At 35.3% G+C, this 25735-nt stretch overlaps 1 protein-coding gene and 2 pseudogenes across 1 annotated transcript; all 3 read right to left on the bottom strand.

Annotated features, from left to right (window-relative positions):
* Nucleotides 1–4746: 4746 nt before the first annotated feature.
* On the bottom strand, nucleotides 4747–5827 carry LOC149194489 (uncharacterized; annotated as a pseudogene).
* Nucleotides 5828–6197: 370 nt separating this feature from the next.
* Nucleotides 6198–7401, bottom strand: LOC149194488 (uncharacterized). Its single transcript, XM_089405099.1, has one exon. It carries the CDS (start codon nucleotides 7370–7372, stop codon nucleotides 6314–6316), a length of 1059 nt encoding a protein of 352 aa, XP_089261225.1. The 5' UTR covers nucleotides 7373–7401; the 3' UTR covers nucleotides 6198–6313.
* Nucleotides 7402–15848: 8447 nt separating this feature from the next.
* On the bottom strand, nucleotides 15849–16619 carry LOC149194487 (beta-xylosidase/alpha-L-arabinofuranosidase 1 pseudogene; annotated as a pseudogene).
* Nucleotides 16620–25735: the final 9116 nt, after the last annotated feature.

Below are 25735 nucleotides of genomic sequence, written 5' to 3'. Positions count from 1 at the left end.
TTCCATTTTGTCATGACATATTTAAATTATATATTACTTCTTTTGAATTTCTATCTAATAAATTGATTTATATATTTTAATATTTTTACACAAAAATACATCTCTTAATGTATAACCCAAGAACCTAATTTTCTTTGTTACTCAATTGATGATAATGTTGCATTCATTTCCTCCAAATTCCTTTACATTAAATTGTATTGAAATTTTTTAAGTAGATTGTAATAATGGCAGTTAAATTTGAATGTCATCATTTCTTTTCTATTTTATTTAATGTTTATTGGAAGAAGCACCACACCTATAAATGAACAATGGAGAATTACATTACATATTTTATAATAGTGGGTTGTTTATGGGTAGATTTCTTGACCAACTTATATATCCCAAAATCACAATAAATAATTGTCTAACTTCATTTTACATGGCTTAGTTCACATACGTGTGGCACATCTTCACCAGAACAATTTACCCTGTAAACCTATGTGCTAACAAAAAAAAAATCTAAAGTACACCACACAAAAAATTGATCTAAAGTACATCACACAAATAAACGAGGAGGAGAGGACAGTGAAGCATTAAAACGAATTATATGTGCGAAAAAGAACTCCACTATTTAGAGTTGTTAATGAAAAACAATACCCAATATAATCTCAACGGTTCACCATGTGGTAAGTTCTATTGAAATTTCCTTTTTCAAAATAAAGGAAAATAAATATAAAGTTGACATCGATGAAAAACATCATAAATAAAGGTAATTATTAATTTGTATTATCTAAATTACAATTTTTTAGACGATGCTTAATACTTTTTTTTTAATAGATATAATATTGTAATTTTATGTGGGGATGTTTGTCAATATTTTCGATATATATTTTGAATTTGGGTAGGATATATTTTATAATAGTGATATTCAAAGTTATATATATTAATTTTAATTTCAAAAAATAAATTACAATAAATGTAGTATTAAGAGCTATAATCTAAAAATTATGTTTTTTTTGTCTTGAAAGTTTTGGAAATTCAGATCATATTTTGAAAAAATTTGGCAAAGATTTTTGTATATCTTAGTAAGGTTGTCAAAATTCATAATATTAGGTATCCTAAACATTTTTTATGGGGCTGAATCCATTTCCACCATCAAAAACATGATTCAAACAATGCATCTATAAGATTTTTAAACATTTTTTTACCCAGATTTCAATTTTTTAGTTACCCAAACAATTCCTCCACATCCGTAAACTACTCCTTATTAAAATATTAATAATAATATATTTCATATTAAAATACTCATTGATAAACGAAAAATTTATTATATGTAAACTTAATTATTTGTATAAAATAAATAAATTTTTAATAGCATATTAAATTTCATTATTTATGAATAAATAAAATTTGCAACATTATTAAACTCACAATGACGATAAAAGGTCTCAAATAAAAATAACGTAATTATGTATTTATGAAAAATATAGAGTATGCAGGACGGAAAAGTAGATTTAGAAAACAAAAAGGTTATAATACACCGATTTAGTCATCTGAAATATAAGAAATTAAAAAAGAAAGTATAAAGAAGGAAAATATATATAACAATTAAAATGAATATACTATTTATAATATAATTAGAATAATTTAAATAAATAGAATTTACAGAGTTTTCGATATACAGTAATTAGTGTTTTGGGAAGACACTTAACACTTTTTGATGTGAAGATATTAATTGAGTTTAGGCTTCTGTGATCCATATCAAGTTAGAGAAAGATTTCGGCGAAAATCACATGGAATCTCATTTGTCGACGCATTTCCAACCAACTAGTGTGGTTCATAGTCAGGGCAAGTTGAAGAAACAGATCTAGCTCATCATGCTAAATAGTAGCCTCCAACAGCTAGCATAGCTAGTTTGACTTAAGGACAAGGGTCAAAATTATTATAATATTTTAATTCCTAAAAATAAATAAATTAAGGTAAAAGTTACCCTACCTAATAATTAAAAACTATAAGTGAAGATATTAGTTTAATTTTTCCCTTAAGTGGAATGATTTATTAAGCATGATAAAATGTATTTTTGTTAAATTTTAAAAAATATTAAAATAATTAAAAATAAAAATATTTTTTAAATTAATATTTTTAGTAATTTTAATATTATATATATAATTTTATTTATTAATTAATTTTAATAAACATAAGAAATAATTTTTTATCTTGATAACTCAATGAGGTTTAAACATAGGTCATTTTATTAAGTAAACTTTTTCTCAACTAGTTATGTTACTAAGACTCAACTTAAAAATGAATAAGTTAAAATACTCAAAAAATGTGAGAAAATGATAACAATTTTTTAAATTATTTTATTAAACTCAAAATTATGCTATTTTTATTTAGTATTCCATTATTATGAAAATTCCATGAAATTTCAATATTATTATAATTAATTGTAAAAAATTATATTTATATATATATATATATTTCTGGTTCAAACTAACCTAAGTACCCATGGGGGAATTGAACCGGTGACCTATCCCAAGGAGTGCCTTAATAGCGCACCCATTCACCGTCAACCCCAAAGCCCCGTAGGCATATATATATATATATATATATATATATATATATATATATATATATAGGGGAAGATCCATTTTAATTCTCTATCGAGGTTTAAGAGGTGTCAAATCTTTCAATATGTAAACTTTTTTTGAGCAAATGGTTTAAACCTCAAGAGATTTGATTTCTCTTGGCTCTTAGTAAATTCTATTTTAAGATGGATCTATCATAATTTTGATTAAGACACTAATTAAATGTTCTAACTATAAGATTTTTTTCACATGTTTTTTTATAATATATACTTATTTGAAATTAAAATATTTTGTTGAATTTAGGCTTCTGTGATCCATCTCAAGTTCTTAGAAGATTTTTCGGCATAAATTTCTCATCGTCACGACAAGTTGAAGAACAAGATCCATGTTAAATAGAGAGAGCACATCATCCAACAACTATAATTGACTAGGAAATGACTATATTGGATTAGGCAACTAGACTAGACCAACGGCTATATTTGACTAGAAAACGGCTAACTGGACTGGACCAAGGGATAGGAAGAGGAAAATATTTTTTCCTCTCCCTATCCCTTGGTCTAGCCCAGTCGTTTTCCAGTCAAATATAGCCGTTGGTCTAGTCTAGTTGTCCAATCCAATAATATAGTTGTTTCGTAGTCAATTATAGTTGTTAGGATTCTTCACTCGTTATTTCAAAAAGCATCGAAAAATGTATTATAATGTATTACAATTCACATCCTCCTAATTAAAATGTTAATTAATTAATTATATATATATATATATATATATATATATATATATAATTATTTAATTTAATTAACCACTTCTGAAAATTTTAAAAAATATTTCCTCTATTTTCAAGGTTTTGAGAGTTAAAGAATGGAAACTAAATATTAGCCACTCCTAAATTTTAGAAATTTTAGAAAATTTCAACTTCTTAAAATAGTTTGTAGTACCTAAAACAAATTGAATTAAAATTTAATTTTTTTATTAATTATTAAATTAAAAGTAAATATTTTTGTGCGCTCTCTAACACACTATAGTAATAATATTGTAATCTAATGTTTAATTTTTTGATTAATTCATAGTATTTATGTGAAATGTAATCTATTTAAGGGAGAAATTAAACCTTCCTAGATCTATCTTAACTCATGATTTATCAAAAACCCAAAAAAAATCAAATCTCTTGATATACAAACCTCAAATCTATTTTAAAGTGAAAAAAAAATTAATCCCTTTGAATACTTAATAGATCCAAAATTAAAATAAATCTAAATTATTTTATTATATTTAAATATAATTATAATTATAATATTAAAAAAAATTATATATAAATTTTATTTAATAATTATTTAAATATAAAACTTTATAACTATCTATTTAAATAATATTTAATATATATATGTCTAAACTATTTTGTTACTGCTAATAAAAATTTAATACAATTTTATTAATTTTATAAATATAATTATTATATTAACCTAATAATAAAATCTAATACTATAATGTAACTATTTATAACAATGTTGGATTGGTTTCCATTATATTTGAAATAACATCGAATATTATATAGCAACATAAAAGTTGTGGATGGATTTCTATTATGTCTATTATGTTTAAAATAATATTTTAAAATCAAAATTGTGGACGATGTCTAAAATGATATTTGAAATATATTATAATTAAAAATATTTTTTTTATATTTTTAAATTATATTATTATTTAAAGTTATATCTATATATATTAATTATTTGATGTTAATTTTTTATACTTCCAATTTGACTCGTTAAATTAGAAAATTTCTAACCCTTTCTCACTTTATCCATATTTTAAATGTTTCTCATTCCAAAAATCATACAACTTAATTTTAGTAATAAAGAAACCCTAAAGCTCAACTTATATAACAAATTAAGAGTTTTAATTATTTCATATATATATAACAACACTATGGTCTATTGCATAAGGTGATGTGCAATTAATCAAAGTATTATATATACTTTATGAATTTGCAAACATATGTATAGTCAAATATGTATCATTTTGACATTTTAAAAAATACATGCATTATTAAAATTTAAAAATATTATAAAAAATTATATATATAAAGTATAAGAGAATAGTCATACATTTTTTTGAGTTTTTATTGATTATGTAGAGATTCCATACACTCCATAATATGGTTGTGGTTTAATGGGGCAATCTTTATTGATTATGTAGGGAATCTATACACTCCATAATATGGTTGTGGTTTAATGGGCCACATACTAGACATCCAAAATTTGCCTTTTTCCCACATGTTTAACATAGCAATAGTTCCACCAAATCCAATCCCTAGTCCAATTCCCAATGCTACAACTGAAATCTTTTCATCAACACGATGAAACCACCCCACTTTTACAATATGATTCTTACTACTGTCATTGCCTTTTATCATTGGTATTTCTCTTTCACCACAAGGATGTAAAGGAAAACCACATAGGCATTTATTCTCTTGAAATGAAGATACATTGAAAGTGAAAAATTGTGTTCCTCTTGGGATTGGCCCACATAAGTGATTAGATGAAACATCTAGAATACTCAATGCATGTAGTACTGATAGCTCTTCAGGAATTTGGCCTTTCAAATTATTTTTTGACAAATCCAACACCTCCAACTTAGATATGTTTCCAATGGATGCAGGGATTACCCCTTCCAACTGGTTCCCAGATAAATTCAGCAATCGCAAGATGCTTAAACTTCCTATACTTGCAGGGATTTCTCCAGTCAAATTATTGCTAGACAAATAAAATATGGTGTTTGTAGAACTAGAATATGGCAAGCTATACATATGCCTTTTAATGTCAATTGTTGCTCCCTCTATCATAGAATTGCTTGGCAACCTCACAAGTGTACCACCTTCTTGTACATAAGGCCCATCATTTAGGTAAGGTACTCTAGTTATGAAACTTTGGAGTCTATGAAGATCAGAAGGTATTTTTCCACTAAGTTTATTGTTAGATAAATCTAAAGCATATAACATTGTGAGATTTGTGAACCCTATAGGAATATGACCACTAAAATTATTATAAGAAAGAATTAAAACACATAGTTGTTGAAGAAATGAGAGGGACTCGGGGAGTTTGCCCGTGAAACCATTTGCACTTAAATCTATGTATTGAATGTTGATGCAGTAGAGAAGTACAATTGCCAATATCCTTTGGAATTGGTCCTACCAAATTGTTTTCTGATAAAATTAAAGAGCTAAGTGAAACCAAACCACTAATACTATTTGGAATACCCCAATTAAATTGTTACTCGATAAATCTAAATTTGTTAATGAAACTAAGTCGCCAATACTATTGGGAATACTTCCAAAAAGTTTGTTATTAGATATTGACAAGACTTCGAGAGCTTTTAATTCGCCTATGCTATGGGGGATAGGTCCACTTAAATTGTTTAAATCCAAATACAAATTTTTTAAAGCACTTAGTTTTCCTATCGAATTTGGAATTGGACCTATGAAATTGTTGTTACGGGCAAATAGATATTGAAGGTTACTGAAATTTGTAATGCTTTCGAATAGCGAACCCGAAATATTATTATCCTCAATGGACAATGTACTAAGGTTTTTCAAGTTGCTCAACTGATGTGGTATACTCCCCACTAATGCATTGCTGTCCAAAGATAAAGAAGTGAGGGAAGAGCAGTTTGCTAGCGATGGAGGAATGGTGCCCCCCAATTTGTTATAGGATAGACCTAAGGTCTCTAGCTTTTGCAACAATCCCAACTCAAGCAGACAAGTTATTGGAATGAAAGTCAATGGAGGTTACCTGACTCAAATTGCCGAGTGTCCAAGGCATGTGACCACTTAGTGAATTCCACGCCAAGTTAAGATTCGACAGAAAGATGCACTTGCCTAGTGTGAGAGGAATGTGACCACTTATTAAGTTCGACGACAAGTCAAGATATGATAGAGAGGTGCAGTTGCCCAAAGAAGTTGGAATACTGCCACTCAACCTATTTGATGACAAGTCCAGATATTCCAACTCTGCCAAACGACCAAACTCTGTCGGGATGGTCCCTGTCAAGTTGATTTCTGCAAGTCCGATCCATTTGAGGTGCCTGCAATTAAACAATGACTTTGGAACTGATCCCCCGAGCTTCCAATTATTGTTAAGATCAAGCATTCTCAGTGCTTTAAGCTGCCCAAATTCCGGTGGAATTCCTCCGAGCATCCAGTTATCACTGAGGTCAAGATAAGATAGAGAGGTGCAGTTGCCCAAAGTAGCTGGAATACTCCCACTCAGATGTGAATTTTCACTCAAGTCTAGATGTTCCAACTCGACTAGACGACCAAACTCTGCAGGTATGGTTCCTGTCAAGTTGATTGAGCTAAGTCCGATCCATTTGAGGCGGCTGCAATTAAACAATGACTTGGGAACAGATCCTCCGAGAATCCAATTATTGCTAAGATCAAGTATACTCAGTGCTTTGAGTTGCCCAAATTCGGGCGGAATTCCTCCGGTCAAATTATTATGAGACAGATTCAAAACCTTCCACAAAGAGAGGCTACCCAGAGAAAAAGACAGAGTACCTTCCAACTCAGATCCATGAAGATCTATGTGCACTACTCGTCTTGTGCGTCGTCTGCAGCGAACACCATACCACGAACATATATTGTGGGAGTTCTGGACCGTCCAGTTGGATAACGATCTAGATGGATCACTTGTGATGGCTTGTTTGAACGAAAGAAGAGCGTTTAAGTCTCTTTTTTCGTGGAACGCATTCACAGATGAGAGGCCATTTGAATAATCAATAGTTGCTGCACTCATGGATACCACCGCCATAATAACTAAGCACAAAAGTTTGAGAATGAAACCCATTTTTCCCTCTCTACTGAAGCGTATCCTTGAAATCCTGTGAGTTTTGCTATTACCTGTGTATTCATATATATAGATAGATTCAGCGGCTCTCATATGATATGAAGTCATTTGCGTGTGAGTTGGAATTTGCAACGCAATAACGTAGAAAATGTATTTGTTGAAAAAACGAAGGGTCGAATTGATGGGCATTGACAGCGACATAAAAGCTAATTAAATGACAGTAAGTGCAGGGCAATAACATGGAAATTAAATGGCCTAATTGAGTGGACACAAGAGGGCCGGTGGCAGCCTTGATGTTGCTGTCTCTAAAGACTTGTGTTCATATATATCTCTCATATGAAGTCCTTGGCGTGTGAGTAAGAAAATGATAGTCGTCTTTGAGAACGTGCAGGGCAATCACGTGGAAATTAAATGGCCTAATTGAGTGGACACAAGAGGGCCGGTGGCAGCCTTCATGTTGCTGTCTCCAAAAAGTTGTGTTCACATATATCTCTCATATGAAGTCCTTGGCGTGTGAATAAGAAATTGTAATGCAATAACGTAGAAATGGCCGAATTGACTGGACAGAAGAGGTCGGTTAGCCGCCTTTGACTCTACTCTCCTTCAAAAGTTGTGAGCTGTGTGTTCATATACATCTCTCATAGGAAGGCCCTCGTGTGAGCTCGAAATTGCAAGGCAATAACGCTGAAAATGTTTAGGTTTCAAAAATTAAATGAGAAGGAAGAAAATTTTGCCACCATGCCCCAGTGGAGTGGAGTCAGGCCAATCTGCTTTATTATGTGTAAACACCCGGCCGCCTCTGCCACACTCTAAGTCAAGTCAATACACTGACTTTTCCGTAATCGCTGTTCAATTGCCTCTGGAGCTTCAATTTCTAACGTATATGTCAATTCATTCAGGAAAGCTATGCCAATGAAAAAAAATTTGGTAAGTGTGTATATAGTTCGATCAATTGTCTAGAAAATTAAATTTTATAAATTTTATAGTAGTAGTGTTTGAATTATGTTTTTATAATAAAAATATCATCAAAAATATTATAATTAAAATTTACAAAAATCTATATAAATTTTTATCAAAATCTATCAAATATATTATAATTAAAATTTACAAAAATCTATATAAATTTTTATCAAAATCTATCAAAATTTATCGAAATCTACTAAAATTTCCATAATTTCAAAAAAACAATCCAATTAATTTAAACTCATTTTAAAATGTGCACATCATCACCGACGTCTACTTAATTTTTAGAACCTTCAATTTGATGGACAAGGTAAAAATTTAATTCAAGTTCTATCGCCGCGTCGCACTACTAAATAATTTTATCTCTTAAGATTCTGACAGACACATGCTGGAGGAGTGTGGCCAGTGGCTGACATTTTCATCCGCATTTTGATTGATAACTAAAATCCATTTGCGGTGAAGTGCTTTGCATTTGGATCTGAGGGCTGGTTGTAAGCTCGGCCGCACCAACGTGGAAGTATTGGCTACATGTTAATTGGTGATAATTAAAATAGAGAGTTATTACTCCTCTTACATGTATCATAAAATTCTATTGCGATGGAGATCATACATGTATTATGTATTTGTTTTACATCTTAGTGATTTGGATTTTGTATTAATCAAATATTTTGGTCGCATTGAATATTCTTATTCTTTACCATGCAGAAAATATTTCAATTAGGGTCTATTGGGTCTTCTTGCTACTTGGGTTTATTCCATTTATACCTATGTTGCTTACTTTTGTTTGTTGTATCTTTCTGTATGCCCGGTCAAAATTGAAGAAATAGTCGGAGACATCATGAACCAAAATTGAGTCAATATAGTTTTGATTCCCCGTTATCAGAAATTCAACCTATGTATTTTTGAAGCTAGGATTCATCATTGCATTCACATTCTATTGTCTATGTTTAGGATGCATAAAAGCAAAAGCGTGAGGAAAGATTGCTCAAGCTTCATTTTTGTTTAAGAAAAAAATGGTCTTTTTTTATGATCAGGGGAAAATAATTGTTGTGGGAGGTTTTAAATACTTATATTTTTAAATTTTTGTTTGGGATTGTATCGATATTCTTAAATTAACATTATATTTTGATTTTTTTATAAGAGATTATTTTTAATAATAATAAAAAGTATGTTACAATATGTATGGAATTATTGAATGTTCTCCATATGATTTTTATATTGAATTTAATTAATTTAGATCTATATGATAAAATCTTTCAAGGTGAAAACTTTTTTTTTCAAGAGATTTGATCCTTCTCAACACTTGATAGATAGGAAATTAACATGGATCTAAGCTAGTTTAGTTAATTATAATTTTTACTCATATATATATATATATATATATATATATATAATTTGGTTAAGTCAAAATGTTTAAATAACATAATATAATAGGCCATTACAACATCTTTTCCATATTGGGAAGGAAAGTCGTAGCTCAATAATAGTGAATTATTCACATCTATGTTTATTAGTTCAAGTGTGTGTGTATATATATAAGAAGGAAATCCATGTAAATATGTATGTGCACATGATAGAGAGGGATATATATTAGATATATATTTATAATTCCATATCTAATATATAAGCAATTCCAAACTGAACTAGAGAAAATAAAAGGAGTTAGGCATAAGATGAAACTCCAAGATAAACACATATTGCATGGTGGCTATATACTTTAAGATAAACACAAGATATGCATTCACTAAAGAGACTATGGGTCTTTGAGCATGGTAAAAAAAGTTTGTCTTTGACCTAATTAACACTATTCAAACCCACACCATGCAAAAGGTTCAAACTCATGTGCTCAACTATGGGCCATCTCTATGCTATATAAAAAAACATATGTGGATAGCATAATTAGATTGAAGGATCTTTTAGTTGTTCAATAACTAGCATTTGCACCAGAGGTTGCAAAGAAAAAAAGTCGTAAAATCGATCTAAAATCGATGCAATATATGCACAACATTATAATGTTTCAAAATGATATATTTACAATGTCTAAGATCATTCAATCAACATTTATTACCACGACAAAGAACAATATAAAGGTACTTTCCTTGGACATAACATTTGAAGTGCTTCCATGGTGCTGGATAATTTCTACAATAAACATATTATAGTTATTGTATAAAAATCAATATTGGAAACTAGTTGCAATTCTTCTAATCAAAATCTACATCACAATTACAATACTAGAACAAATTGAAATCGTCAAGCTAAGTCTAAGCAATTGTAACTCCAAAAATATCTAGAGACTAATACTAAAAATTACTTGTTTGATATCATGTATCATTCTAGATGTATAAAACTCAATATTGGAAACTAGTTGCAATTCTTGTAATCAAAATCAACATCACAATTACAATACTAGAACAAATTGAAATCGTCAAGCTAAGTCTAAGCAATTGTAACTCCAAAAATATCTAGAGATTAATACTAAAAATTACTTGTTGGATATCATATATCATTCTAGATGTATTATAAATAAAACGCAGCCTTTGTAATATTACCTTGAAATTGTCAAGCTAAGTCTAAGCAATTGTAACTCCAAAAATATCTAGAGACTAATACTAATAATTACTTGTTTGACATGTATCATTCTAGATGTATTATAAATAAAATGCAGTCTTTTGTAGTATTACCTTTTTACACAGTCAATGTATAACTTATGTGGTAATGGTAGAACTATATGTCATCTTGCCATGACCTTTGGGAAATTAGCTCTTACTATATAATTACTATATGTAATTTTGCCATGACCTTTGGGCAATTGGCTCTTACTAAATAATTACAGCGAAACGAAATAATGAGGTGAAATAAACTCAAATTTTGGGACCTTTAGTTCATAAATAAAATGATCTATTGCAAAAAAAAACATGGAGTTCGAATGCAATATAATAGCACTATTAATATCTATAAGATATAATTCTATCTTTAAATGGCTGCATTTGGAAGTTATTATTTCAATTGGAAACTTTGAATTAAAAATTAACAATAGAAGTGCAACGACAATGGCAACAATGAACATTTGTTTGCTAAATAAAAGCTTACAACAATGTATAATAGCACACTTGAAGGTACCTACCACGAGGTTCACGTGCTTCATTTGTTTGCAAAGAACCATAGCCATGGCTATAAGGGCACCTTGACGAACAAAATCTACCACATTTGATGTTAATGGTGTTGGAGATCAGATGCACAGCTAATTAAATCAAATACTCAGCAAATAAAATCAAGCACAAGAGACACAGCTTTTAACGTGGTTCACCCAACCAATCTGGGCTACGTCCACCAAACATAGGCATCGGCAATTTTATTAATCAAACAGGAGATTACAAACTTAAATTAAATTCTCACAAACTCTCACACCCTCCTACCAAAAAACAATCCGTATGAATACCTGTTTTATAGCAAGGAGGATCTAACTGCCTCATAAATCCTCTCAACTCAAATTTAGGATGCATTAACTCCCTCCCAACAAACTGGAGCTAATCTAGGAACTAATTCCTATTGTTGTCAACTACTGAGATTTTTCCTATTTTATTCAAAACAGAAAATCTCAACAAATGGTTCCAAAAGCAAAATGGCCTCACTTAATGTTGTGGTTGTACAATAGACCCAATAGACCCACTGCCAAGGTTGCTCCACATCTGACATGTGGATTATATGTTTGTGGATTATATGACTAAGACAGTAAAGAAACTATTTGTGGGGTCTGTTAAATTTGCAGAGTTTGATTTAGCACCAGCATAAAGGACCCAATGCCAAACATGTTGTTCGTGATTGTGATAACGAGTAATCTTTTTACAGTTCTCGATAACCATTAACGCAATTGGATGGCCAACAAAATTTTCTGTTTTTTAATTTTATCTCCACATTTGAATACGTTTCGTCTCCCATCCCATTCCCTCACATTCCATAACTAGGACACACCAAAAGAGAACATAAAACAAACCACAGGAAAAGAAAAGAAGGCAAATCTAGCATTTGTTTTGCTTTGTATAAACTTATAATCAAATTACAGAGTCAGTAGTAGAAAAAAAAAAAAAAAAAACATGTATACCCATGATAATCAACAAAAATAATAACAATACGCTGCAATTTTTACAGTCTTTTGCTTAGGTGAAGTGACCAAACACTATGTAATTGGCAAATGTCCTTTGGATTAAGAAGCAATACATCTCGCATTTAGCACTTGAGATAAAGTATGCTTTTAGCGCAAGAGCAAATCAAGTTTCTTCGTGTTATATTGCTAGAGTTGCTTCCTAAATCTCCAACCCCAATCTTACCATACAGGGCCTTAAATATTCAACTCAATTTATGTTGTTCTTTGGGAGGAATCCATCCTATTATATGTTTGATAGTTGGCTTGTTGGAGGACAAAGTCTTTTGATGAGATAGTAATCTCATAAACTATTTTTAAAGAGACAAGGACCCTGTATAGGGCAGAGCATATCTCGGACAAACATTTTTAGCACATGACAATCATAAGAGACGATAACCATGTACAAGGGAGAGCATATCGCGACCTAACATTTTTAATTGCTTGTAAACATAAAATCTTTTAAAGGTAACTTTGGAATTAACGATCAGGAGTATTAATGCTCCAGTTAGTAGATAGAGGTAGGTGGCCATAGCTACTGGATTTTCACACATATCTCCTAGTGTTTTGATATCTGTGAGGATAGATGAGTTACTATCTATCTTATTTAGTCCTGAACAAATAAACACTTAGATTTTCATGGCCTAGCTAGTGACATTTTTGATATCTATGATGTCCCCAAGCTATATAAACACCATGTTCAATATAAAAAGAGGGTTCATTGTGTTCTCTATCTACACTTGAGATTAGACTAAAAAATTACTACTGCCTTCCGAAGACGACTGCTTTGCATCTGCTTCATATCCTGCCGGAGAATTTTGTACAAGATAGTTTGACCGATTCCTTTATTGCCTGAAATAAAATGTTTGAGGCAATAAGTTGGCCTCACTGGAAGTTTTCAAGAACGAGAACCTCAAATATGAAGCATTCAGTGAAAAGTAAGGGGAAAAATTTGCATCTTTCAAAGCTTTACATAGTTAAAAATCAAACGGAAAGCAGTGATACTAAGCAGTTTACCATGTAACAAAACACCCGGATGTGCCAATAACAATGGTGAAAGCCTTGCGAGCTGTTGCCTGTTCAACTGGCAGATTTCCTGCTTTCACTGCTGCTTCTGTGTGCAGACCAAGAAAATCCACACAGTTCAGATCCAATCCTTGCGATGTCCAGGCCAATTCAAGTATAAATTTCAGTAAACAAAAACCAGAATCAAATGCGTTCTGGATACCTGGCAGTGGCAAAAAAATCAAGATATGGAGTGATCGCATTATGAACCAGCAGCCGATTGAAAGCAGAGTCAGCTTGAATGAACTGCGTCGCTGGATGGACAGCAATTCCCTGCGCACGCTCTGGGACATTTCTATTTGGCATGAAGGCTCCTGGGCAGGCTGGATCCATTTCAACGGTCCGGCGCAGCTGGGGAAGGAATGGGCCACGTTAATTAACTGTCTTCAGGGAAACGCACCCATCAGCAGAAGATCAAGAGACAGGAAGGGATGGGGCACGAGCCTTAAAGGCTATACAGTTAACCAAGGATATGCAAAGCTTAGCGAGATCCCCTACGCTCCTCCGGACCCTGCTCCATGGCGCGGCGTGTGGAGTTCTCCTTCGCTGCCAAAAATCGACATCTTTGCATGGCAGGTATGTCATTCCAAAATCCTCACATTTGACATATTGCAGAAAAGAGGTATGAACGGTCCCTCCATCTGCCAGTTATGCAGAGAAAGCGAGGAGACAGCGGCCCATCTGTTCCTCAAGTGCCCATTCTCAAAGCTTATATGGACCGCTCTTAGCCCTCAGCCAGATCTTAATCTCCCCAGCTCCACGGCAGACCTCTTTGCTACTTGGGCCCATAACTATCCAGGGCCTGCCCCTAAAAATCTGATCATAAGAAAGGCGTGGGCAATTCTACCCAAGATCACAAGCTGGCAGATATGGTTGGAGCGTAATAGAAGGATTTTCAGGGACACAAAGCACAACTACAGGACTCTGGAAAACAAAATCAAAAGCCAAATCAAGGAATGCCTGGGGGATACCAGAGATGATACCAATTTGAGTCAGCAAGACATGGCCTGGGCACTGTCTCTCGGCCTTCAAATCAGGCCAGCAGAAAAAAAGAGCCCTATAAATAAATACTGGCAGCTAAGGAAATCTGAAAGTGATATGCAAAGCTGGATTAAAATGCAAGAAAATCACTCCCTCTTTTTTGATGGGGCAGCAAAGAACAACCCGGGCAAAGCAGGAGCAGGAGGAATCGTGCTAACTCCAAAAGGAGAAAAAGTCCAGTCCTTTGCCTGGGGCCTTGGCTATGCCTCCAGCATCCAAGCGGAGGCTTTAGCCCTCTTCCAAGGTCTCCAATGTCTAAAAGAATTAAATATAAAAGAAGCCAATATAATTGGAGATTCCCAGATCATCATCAACTCCATGATTTCCAACTCCCCTGTCAAGGATCTCAAGTTAGCAAGAATGATAACCCGAATTAAAGGATTGGAAAGGCACTTTCAGAAGCTAAGATATTATCATGTGCTGCGAATGCACAACAAAGCGGCGGACAGCGAAGCTAATAAAGCAGTCCTCCTCCCTGAAGGAACTAAGATGAAGGACGGAGAAGAAACTTGGGAACCAATCCCATAACCAGATTTTCGCCATGTTTTATTGCTGGCTATTAAACCAATTTGTCTGCACCTTCAAGTGGGGGAAAATCTCAGACTTGGAATTCTTGATATCTTCAACAATTAGGAAATCGGCAAGCTTTAACTGTATTCTCTATCTCTGCGGAAAGCAGCAACAAAACATGGAGCTATCAATTGTAACAGCTATTACGGCATTCACGCCAAGAGGAATATAACCAATCCATAACCGTTTCTGTTAAAAAAAAAAAATAATAAAAAAAAAGAAAATGAGGCAAAATTTAAAGACATTAACAAAATTGGAAAATTCTACAACAACTAAAATTAAGAAATTCATAAGAGTATAGACCAATGCAAGCTTCAAAATGTTAAAATCAACTAGAAAATCCCAGATAAAAAGAAAATCGATGAAGAAAATTTATAATTGAATTGTTTTACCATAACCACAAATCTAAATTAAATTTCAGCCAAAAAAATGATGCTCTTTCTGAGGCTATTTTCAAAATTTCCTTTAGAGAGCATTTTATAGCTTGGGAGTTTCTATATATACTTCCCAAACCTCACGAAACAATGGCAACATGGGTACTTGATAAGCATGGAGATGCATTTATGCCCCAAAATGAAATTTAAAAAGCCCTCCTTCAGATGAACACCATTTGAAAAGAATATAAGCTGTCGAAATGGAAAATTTAAAGTGGGTATTTCAAAATATCCCTGGATTATATGCTCCATATCTCACAATTGCAATGGTTGCTCCCCCAGCTTGACCAGGATAGCCCACATAAAGAATACCTGAGATCTTGTTATTATCCTTTTGCAAAGGATATATCAAAAGGACCCCAGACATGATCACAAGAACTATAGGTCCCTTGGATGCAGCAGAAACTTGGGATATGAGTTGTTGTTGCTGGCCAGGTAATAGCAAAGTCGTTCTGTCTAAACTTTCTTTCTCTAATGTTTCGTCTCCACCTACTATCAACACTCTTGCATCTGCATTTCCTGCTGTCTAGACTTCCCAACCTAACAAATTGTTTCCACTGCATAAAACATTTGCACACCCAGCGGCGTAAAGAGTTTTAGTTTACGCTGAAAGGCCCTAGACGGGGGTCGTGTACTTGCATGGAGTGTCGGCCAACAATATAAAAAAAATGGATTATGTAATCCAGGGGATATTCGGTAAATACTAAAATCTAATGTTTTCAAGTTTCAGAAAAAATGAATCACCATCTAATGAATCCATACCAGTATAGTTTCCTATCATTGTTTCGGTGACATTTGCGTTGGGGCCAATAACAGCCAAGGAGTGGACTTTGTTAGCAGCCAATGGCAACGAACCATCGTTCTTTAGCAACACTATCCCCTGCCTCGCAGCCTCTAGCGCCAGCTGCTGATGTTTGGCTGTGCACACATCCTTTGGTCCAAGGTTGCCATATGGTTGCTTGGCTGGATCCCCGTAGAACCAGCCAAGGCGCATCGCATTGTGAATCTAAAAAGATCTGCATCAACAACATATTTTGGCAGCTTCCCTCTTTCACTGCTACTTCTGTGTGCAAACCAAGAAATTCCCCACAATTCAGATCTAATCCTACGATGTCCAGACCAATTCAAGAATAAATTTCAGTAAACAACAACCATAATCAAATGACATTTTCTATTAGATAAGATTCAATGTGGATTCCTGCCTGGCTTCTGTGAAGAAAATATGGATTCCTAAGAGGCATGAACCCTGATTTTTTAGGTTAATGTAGAAGCTAAGGTTTCATATTTATTAAGAATAGAGAATTAGTTACAATGGGCACCTAGGTTACCGTAACGAATTTCTAACGCATTATTTTACTGTAACTAACTTCCAACGCATTTCCACCTCAGTGTTTAGTGTAACCAACTTTCAACGTAGTGTCCTCCACGGCCTATAATGATCCAACAATGGAAATTTTTTTAATCGTCTAATGCATTAAATCAATGGCACAAGACATAACATAGTGACGCATAGGGGAGTTCTCCCCATAGGGAAAACCCTGCGTAACTAGCGTTTGCACTATATGTTGCAAAAGAAACGCCACAAGGCAATGGCATAAGAAACATTAGTGATTTTGTTTCTTTTTTATCATATGTTATGTTTTAAGGAAATTCCAACCAAGATATGTTCAAAGTGAAATTAATGCACAACACTTCACTCCAAAAGATTTATGAAAATTCTCTTCATTAAAATTATGGAATCTTTATAAGTAAATGTTTTAAATCAAACATTTCATAGCAAAGTAATCTCATATCACCTTAATTCACAATGCAATGGATAATAGTTTTTGTTCATTAGAAATTGGTCTAATTTTATGAGGAAAGCTTAATAGAAAGACTTTAGTAGTAAGGGGAACATTAATAAACTCCCTCATCATTTGTTATATAATGTTGTTAATTTAGCTACTTGCTGCGTCTTATCCTTATTTTAGCCATGTAATATGTCCAAACTATAAAATAATGGTATTATGTATTCTCTTTGGACCTTTGTATCCTTCTAGTGCCATCAATAAATTTAAATTTTCAAAATAAGGTTTCCTTCTTGTGATAAAAAAATGTCTTAGATGTAATACCTGTCTATTGAATTTCTCCAGCTTTTATTCCCAAGAAATTCTATTAAAGATTCAAAAACAGTTTTTTAATTTCTCTGGCACAAAAATAAATGTCTGAGCTTAAAAAAAATATCACATTTGACACAAAGCTCTTCTTTTTGCAAAAATGATAAACTCACAATCGCAACAGAATCCAATTCGCATAATTGAGAAAGAAGACAGTTCTATACTTGTAATGGAAAACTTGTTAAAAGATCAAAAATAAAATAACCAATTGCTAGATGTGGACAAACGTACAAGTGGCAGAGAATTGCCCAAGTAAATAGATCATCAACAACACTATGCGAGTTATCAATTTAGGGCTTGAATAAATTATTTATGAAGCTTGTGAAATTTGAGAGAATTAGGGTATTATTGTTGAGTTTGATGACAATGTATCAAGTTGTTGCAGAGACATTTAAAAAATTGAAAGAACAAAAGAAATTGCATTCATCTTTAAACATGTTAGACTTTGTTTGGATTGTCTTAACTACCCATATTGTGTAGTAGCGCTAGAGCCTTGTGCCCTGAAGGATGTAGAGTTCACCTTGGGTGCCAATATTTAGAATGAGGGGAAATGCTCAGAAGTTTTCCCCAAAATATGTTGCTTTATTAAAAACAATGACAACTAAATTCATAGTCGGAGCATTTGAGGTAATTGCACTTATATTAGATTTCCAAAACTATAGGTTTCAATTTTGTCTTTCATATTAAAGTAATCACACTATTAATTCCCTTGATTCCCTGTGTCACTACTCAACTTGAGCTTTAAGTTATTTTAACATTAGTAAGGCTTCCTATTTCTTGTTATATCATAATTGCGGAAGACTTCGTATTTCAACTTACTGTGGATGAGGATCGGTTGACTTTTAATTGAGTGTCTAGATTGCTTCTCAAGGGAATATGCTCAGCATATGCTTTGTCTAAGTGCTTATCAATGGTTGTAGTGAGTTTCTGGTTATATCATAATGGCTTAAGACTTCCTATTTCAACTTAGGGTGGATAAGGATTGGTTGACTTTTATTATTTTTTTAATTTAGTGCCTAAAATTGCTTCTCAAGGAAATATGCTCAGCATATGCTTCATCTAAGTGCCTATCAATGGTTGTAGTGGGTTATAGAGTTCGTTAGGTTGCATTGACTTTTAATAAATTAAAAAAAAAAAAAAATGTGCCATGTGGCTCCCTGTGCACCAATTTACTAGGGATTTGAGATTATTCATATTCTAATATGTTCATATTCTAATTAGATGGGGAAATTAATATATAAGCAAATTTTATTTAGCAAAATGGTCCATTTTTTTTTTACAAGAACGGTTATAGGATTTCATTAACTGCTTGGCTAATGGCCACACAATCGATTACAAAGAGAGGAGCAAATTTCAGCCTACCTTTCTACCAAATGGGAATTGGCTCTTGCTCTTATCAGCGTCCTCTTTTTACAATTGATAAAGTGCACTTTGGCTGCTAATTGTCCAAGCAGAAAGATACAAATGAACTGCTGTAAAAGAAGGCAGTAAAACATGACTCTTTACGGGATGGGCGCCCACAGGATTTCCTTATTTTTGAGAATAGTTCCAGCGTCTAAGTGAACTACCTTGTTTGCCTGAATGTTTGCTGCTTTATTATTTGTTCTTAGAATGTGAAAATAATTCAAATGTAGAGACTTTGACATGCTTTTAATCCTTGTAATTAACCTTGCTAGTTGCAGATCTGCTGGGTTGGAGTTGGCCACCATTGCTCTTATGATTACTTGGGGGTCTCCAAAGACATTTGCTTCCCAAATTCCCAGCTCTTTGACGAAGTTTACACCTTGTAAGAGGGCCAACGCCTCGGCTTTTATGCTAGATGTATGGCCTAGACCCCAGGTGAAATTGTGAGGAGAAGTGTTGTCTGGCATATTAATGTGTCCTCCAGCATCGACCTTCCCTGGATTCCCTTTTGCTGCCCCATCAAAGAATAGGGAAGGAATTGGTTGATTGGACAGCCAATCCTAAAAATCTTTCTCATTTTTCCTAATTTGCCAATCTTCGAAAATTGGAGGGGAGCTTCTTGGCTTGTGAAAATTAAAATTAAGGACAGATCCCAGATCTCTGTTTTGCTCGCTGAGATTTGAGTCGTCTCCTATGCCTTCCAGCCACTCGTTTAGTTGGCATTTCACTTAGTTGGCTACTAACTTGTGGTCTTGTTCTTTGCTCCGGAATATCCTCCTGTTCCTTTCCAGCCAAACCTGCCAACTTTTGGCAGTGCACTCCAAGTTGTCCTGATCTTTTTGTTTTTTGGTTGAGCGCCTGGATATCTGGCCATCCAACCCGCGAACAAACCCTGGACAGAAGTAGGGAGAATGAAGTCATAGTTCCAAGTATCTAGCAACTCCTGCCAAATAGAGATTATAAAGTTGCATTCAATCATAAGATGAAGGGCAGTTTCTGAGTTTGCCTTGCAAAGAATGCATCTGGAAGGTCCATTGAATCCTCTTTTCTGGAGTCTATCCTCAGTGAGAATTTTTTGGTGATAGAGGATCCAACAGAAATGATCTATTTTGGGAATAGAGGGGAAATTCCATATGCCCACCCAAGGGGCAGGGTTGGGAGGCACATGAGGGCGCTCAAGACATTTGGTGTATCCCTGCATGATTGTATAGCCTGTCCGATTTCTCCCCCAGCCTCTCACGTCCTTTCTGCCTGCATGGATAGGTGCCAGCCCATGTAGATGAGATCTGAGCGCTGCCCAATTAGGTTGCAATGCGTTGGGCACAGGTAGATGCTTCCAGCCCGCCCAGGTATCCTCTGTCCATCGTGATATGTCCCACAGGGTGTGGACGTTTTCTATAGCAAGCCAATTCTCCAACTCTGTGAAATCTCCTAGCTCTTCCAATGGAGGTCGATCCAGAATTTTATCACTCCATCACTGGATTTGCTTGCCATTTCCAGGAATCCAGTGCGAGTAGTTTTTGATCATCGGAGCAATTCTATTAATGAAAGTGTTGAAGTGAGTTCTAAATGTGTTTTTAGGCTGATCCAAACATCTGAGCCTCCTTCCTCTGGAATATTTCCTCCATAGGCAATATGTGCCCAATTTGGATTAGGAGCAATGATTTTCCAAATTATTTTGGCTCCCATAGCTAGATTTTGCGCTTTGAGATCTTTAAAATTCAATCCCCCTTCAAAAAATGGTTTAGTGACTGTTTCCCAGTTGATTAGGGAAAATCTCTTGTCATTTTGTTTGCCACCTTTCCAGAAGAAGGGCCTGATTAATTCCTCCATTTTTTTGATGATTCCCACAGGTGCCAGGAGGACTGAAAATTTGAAAATCGGAAGACTGCAGAGAACTGCCTTAATGAGCACTAATTTGCCGGCGATGTTGAGCCAAGAGGATCCCCAAGCTTGCATCTTAGCTTTAAATTTGTCTAGTTGGGGAACCCAATCTTTTCTAGATGCCTTCTTATTGAAGATTGGTAGACCCAGATATTTGAAAGAGGACCAAGAAGTGGAGGCTGCCCCAAATATTTGAATGAGGACCAAGAAGTGGAGGCTGCAAATCCAAGGCATCTAGCTATGGAATTTGCAGTAGAAGCAGGGATGTTCCAACAGTATATTTGACATTTACCCTTATTTAACACGCTGCCTGAGATCTTACAGAAGTCGTCCAGAACTGCTTTGAATTTGATAGCCGAGTGCGGTGTAGCAGCTCCCAACAGTAGAGTATCATCAGCAAAGAGGGCATGATTGATGCATTTCACCCCTCTTGCAATACACAGTCCAACAATGTCTTGTTCTTGCTGCTTTTTATTCAAATAGAAACTGAGAACCGAAGCTTGAATGACGAATAGGAGAGGTGAGAGAGGGCACCCATGTCTCAACCCTCTTGAGGCTTTGAAAAAATCAGCAGCCCTTCCATTCACCAAAGGGGCAATCCAAGGCTCCGATATGCAAGCTTTTATCCACTTTATGAGCCTTTGCCCAAATCCCAATTTATGCATTACATCAAACAAAAACCTATGTCTAACACAGTCAAAGGCATTAGCTAGATCTAATTTAATAACCATACCTTTTTCCTTTCGATGTTGGGTGGAGTGGATTGCCTCTTGCACCAGCACGAAGTTGTCCACCAGCGGCGTGCCCTGGATGAATACCCCTTGATTTTCCGGAATGATTTTAGGGAGAAATCTTTTCACCCTGTTTGCTATCACTTTGGTGATCACTTTGTACCCAATATTACATAGTGAAATTGGACGAAATCTATTGAAGGAGTTTGCCCCTTTTTCCTTAGGGATGAGGGCGAGAAATGCCGAATTTGTGCAGCCTCCAATCTTCTGATAGTTCTGGGATTTCTGAATCATTTTGAGGAATTCCTTCTCAATTATCTGCCAACAGGTTTGTAAAAATCTCAGTGTGAAACCGTCCGGTCCTGGGGCTTTGTCCGGATCCATGGCGAATAGGGCCTCCTTGGCTTCCTTTTGCATGATTTTTCTTTCTAAGATCTGGTTCATCTTGGGGGTGATGAGGTTAGGGACAGCGTCCAGCAGGGAATCATTTTGCTCAGCTCCTATTTCTTCCCTGTATAGTTTCTCAAAATGATCTGAAGCTACCTTTTTTATGCTTGCAAAGTCCTTCAGAACTTTGTTTTCTTCTTTTATTTCAATGATGGAGTTCCGTCCTTTCCTAGCTTGAGCTTGTTTATGAAAGCAAGAGGAGTTTCTGTCGCCGGATTTGAGCCAAAGGCTTCTAGACTTGAGCCTCTAGTACTCCTCTTCTGCCAGGCATGCCTTATGGAAGTTTTGCTGAAATTTGCCCTGCTTTTCCAATTCCTCTTTTGTGATTTCAGTTGTTTCAAGATGGAGATGTTGATTTTATAATTATGTTTGAGATTTTTTCCTTTCCGCAGCTGGGTTGGGCAGGGTCTTGGGTCCAACAGTCTCTGACCTTGTCCATAAAGTCTGCCTCTTTGATCCAAAGAGAGCTGAACCTGAATGGAATGGGCCCGAGGTCCTTAGGGGTCAGTAGTTCCAAGCTAATAGGCTTGTGATCTGATATGCTGCTATGAAGGATGTGCGATCTAGCTTCTAATCCTAGAAGCAGGAAGGAACTTTGCACCAAAAATCTGTCCAGTGTTGCAGCTATGTGTCCCAGGCCAACCCTCTTGTTTGACCACGTGTACTTGTCGGCGGTCGGCTTAATATCTATCAGATCCCAATCCTGCATGAGATGATCCACTGATTCTCTTACCGGATCTCTGACAACACTGCCTCTTCTTTTTTCTGACGAAAGGAGGGTGAGATTGAGATCTCCGCTATAATAATGTTTTCCAAATTTTCCAGATCTGCCAAGTTTTTGATGGAGTCCCAGCAAATTTTCTTTTCACCTGCATTGTTAGGAGCATATACATTGACCAGACTGATAATTTATTTAGATTCTAAGTGCTGCAATTTTAACAAAATCCAATGAGTGTTCAGGGACTCGAAGATAAGGGAAAACTTATTTGGATTCCAGAGCAACCCAAGTCCTCCTGAAGCTCCACGGGCAGAGGTTGCATGCGCTCCGTCTTTTTTCCAAAACTTTTTGCTTGCTTGGAGGAAGGTTAAATCCTCCAGTTTAGTCTCCTGGATGAGAAGAATGTTCGGGGCTTCCAGTCTTGTTAGACTCTTCATTGCTTCTTCTTTTGCTTTGGAGCCCATTCCCCTACAATTCGAGGAGACTATCTTCATCATTTATTTTTGCTGTGGTGAGCTCCTTTGGAGCTCTGGGTTTGGATCCTCTTCGTTTTCGGGGTTTTTGCTAGGAGTTTCTCTAGCGTTGGCTGGCTGCCCTGGAGCTTGTCTTTGTATGTTTCTTGATCCCTTTTTTCCTTTGTTGACATTCGGCCTCTTGTAGATCTTCTGGGGGTAGACTGCGAATCCCCTATTTCCCCTTCTTCCTCCGATTCCTCGGACTCTTGGGTTTCCTCCTCCTCTTTTAATATCTTCCCTTTGGATCTCTCTGGTCCGCTTTTAGATTTAGGCAGAGAGACTTCTTTCGGAGTTTCTGTCTCCTGGGTATTCATTATTTCAGATCCAAGGATCTCAAATTTATTCCCTTGGCTCTCCATGGAAGGATGTTGTGCAGGGCCCGTTTGGGGGGCTCTGGCGTTAGTATTTGCAGTCTTCCTGAAAGAAGTTTTGGGTCTTTTTGCCTGATTCCATCCTTCTTCCTTTCCTTTTTCCTCTACCCCTTTGGACGGGCAATCTCTAGCGAAGTTTTCGTAGACTTGGCACTTCCGGCATTTGAATGGCAGTTGTTCATAGTCCAGCTTCTGGACATGCATCCAAGGACCTACCCTTATTTTGATGGCTTCTGGTAGTCCGACCTCCAGATCCACCTCCACACAAATTCTGGCAGTCATACTGATCCTTGTTGTTGGCCTTATCTATGAATTTCCCAAGAGTGTTTCCAATGTGTTTCAGAGAGTCCCAATTCCAACAGTGAACCAGGAGATTGGGAAGCCTTACCCATACCGGGACCGCAAATGCACATCCATCGCCAGATCGAAATCTGGCGTCTATTTATTTAGGTACAGCCCTTGTGGCCCCATGAAGTAGGAGCCATTTCTGAAAATGAGATCCTTGTTTTCTTTTTCTGAAAATTCAAATAGGAAGTATCCTCTTCCGAGGAAGTAAGATGTTACCTTGTTCTTGATCAGTGAAGCCCAATTTCTAGCAACCCCGTTCTCTGTTGATTTCTGAGAGGGTCAGAGACCTATAAACTGACCAACCAAAGCACGATCCGCCAAAGATAAAGCTACTTGAATCAGACCTTCAGAGGGAAGAGCGATCTCGGGGATGTCTTCAAGTCTTTTCACAAATTTGGCGGCTTCCACAACTTTCTTCTTAGGTAGAGGCCAGCAAGGATCTGAAGGCCTCAACAACAGAAAACGGAGAAGGGGAGGAGGGCCCCTGGGGGGGATCTGACTCCTCCATGGCGAGCAGTAGAACAAACCCTAGCCGACCGCAGCCAAAGGCTAAAGCTTTCAATAGACAAACCCTAGCCGACCGCACTCTGAAGGCAGAGCCCTCAGCGGACACCCCGCAGGGATCGGAGAGAGCAGGAGCGGGCAAGCGCGCAGAGATCTAGATCCGCAGGGTGCGGATCTCGCGAGTTGCAGGGCCGAGGGAGCGCGCGCAGCAGCTCAGAGCTCAGGGGAAATCTTAGGATCCAATTCAGCAAAATGGTCCATTTTAAAATAAGATGTGTAATGTTTTTTTTCAAGTTAAATTAGATTCATGCCAGTTTTTTTTTCAAGTTAATTAGATTCATGCCAGGTGGCTCCTTGCCCACCAATTTCCTAAGGATTTAAGATCATTCCAATTCTAATGAATTCATATTCTAATTAGACTTGGAAATTAATATATAAGCAAATTTTATTTAGCAGAATGGTCAATTTTACAATAAGATCTGTAATACCTTTTTATTCTCAAGTTAAAGTTGACCCATAACCTTTTTATACATGGTTAATCAAGAAATTGTGTGCATTTCTTTGTATTGCAAACCTTTTTTTTGTTGCAATAATTTTTTTATTATATTTATGAAGCCTTCAGTTATATAACCGCATTAATATTTTTAATATGATTTTACTAATATATTTTTAAAATTTAACTTCTAATTTATTATTAGATTATTTTTATATTTTCTAGAGTAATAAAAATGGCAATTGCCCAACAATGTCCCACAAGATTTGTTAAGAATTTAAATAGGTAGGTTAGTACACAAGATTTGTTAAGAATTTAAATAGGTAGATTAGAACAATATCTCGAATGGCTCTCAGTTGTAATTCCATTATTATTTAATCCTAGCAGGAGTTAGAGAATCTGACAAAAATCTGCAATACCTTTAAATAACTTTTGAATTAGTGCAGGCATCTAACCATGTTTGAATTTGAGTTACGAGAACTTTTCAGAGGCCAAGTAAACAATTGAGCTGCAGATATGGAGTCACCAAAAGGCTTACT

This window comes from Pinus tabuliformis, chromosome 2_2 (genome assembly GCF_031772625.1).
Source record: "Pinus tabuliformis cultivar Carrire ecotype Pingquan chromosome 2_2, CPIR1, whole genome shotgun sequence".
Lineage (NCBI taxonomy): Eukaryota > Viridiplantae > Streptophyta > Pinopsida > Pinales > Pinaceae > Pinus > Pinus tabuliformis.
The sequence above is the reverse complement of the archived record's forward strand: the minus strand, read 5'-3'. Positions and strand labels throughout refer to the sequence as shown.

What these genes read in the sequence shown, in the direction of transcription:
- LOC149194488 (XM_089405099.1), bottom strand. Translation starts at nt 7,372, where the DNA reads ATGGCGGTGGTATCCATGAGTGCAGCAACTATTGATTATTCAAATGGC.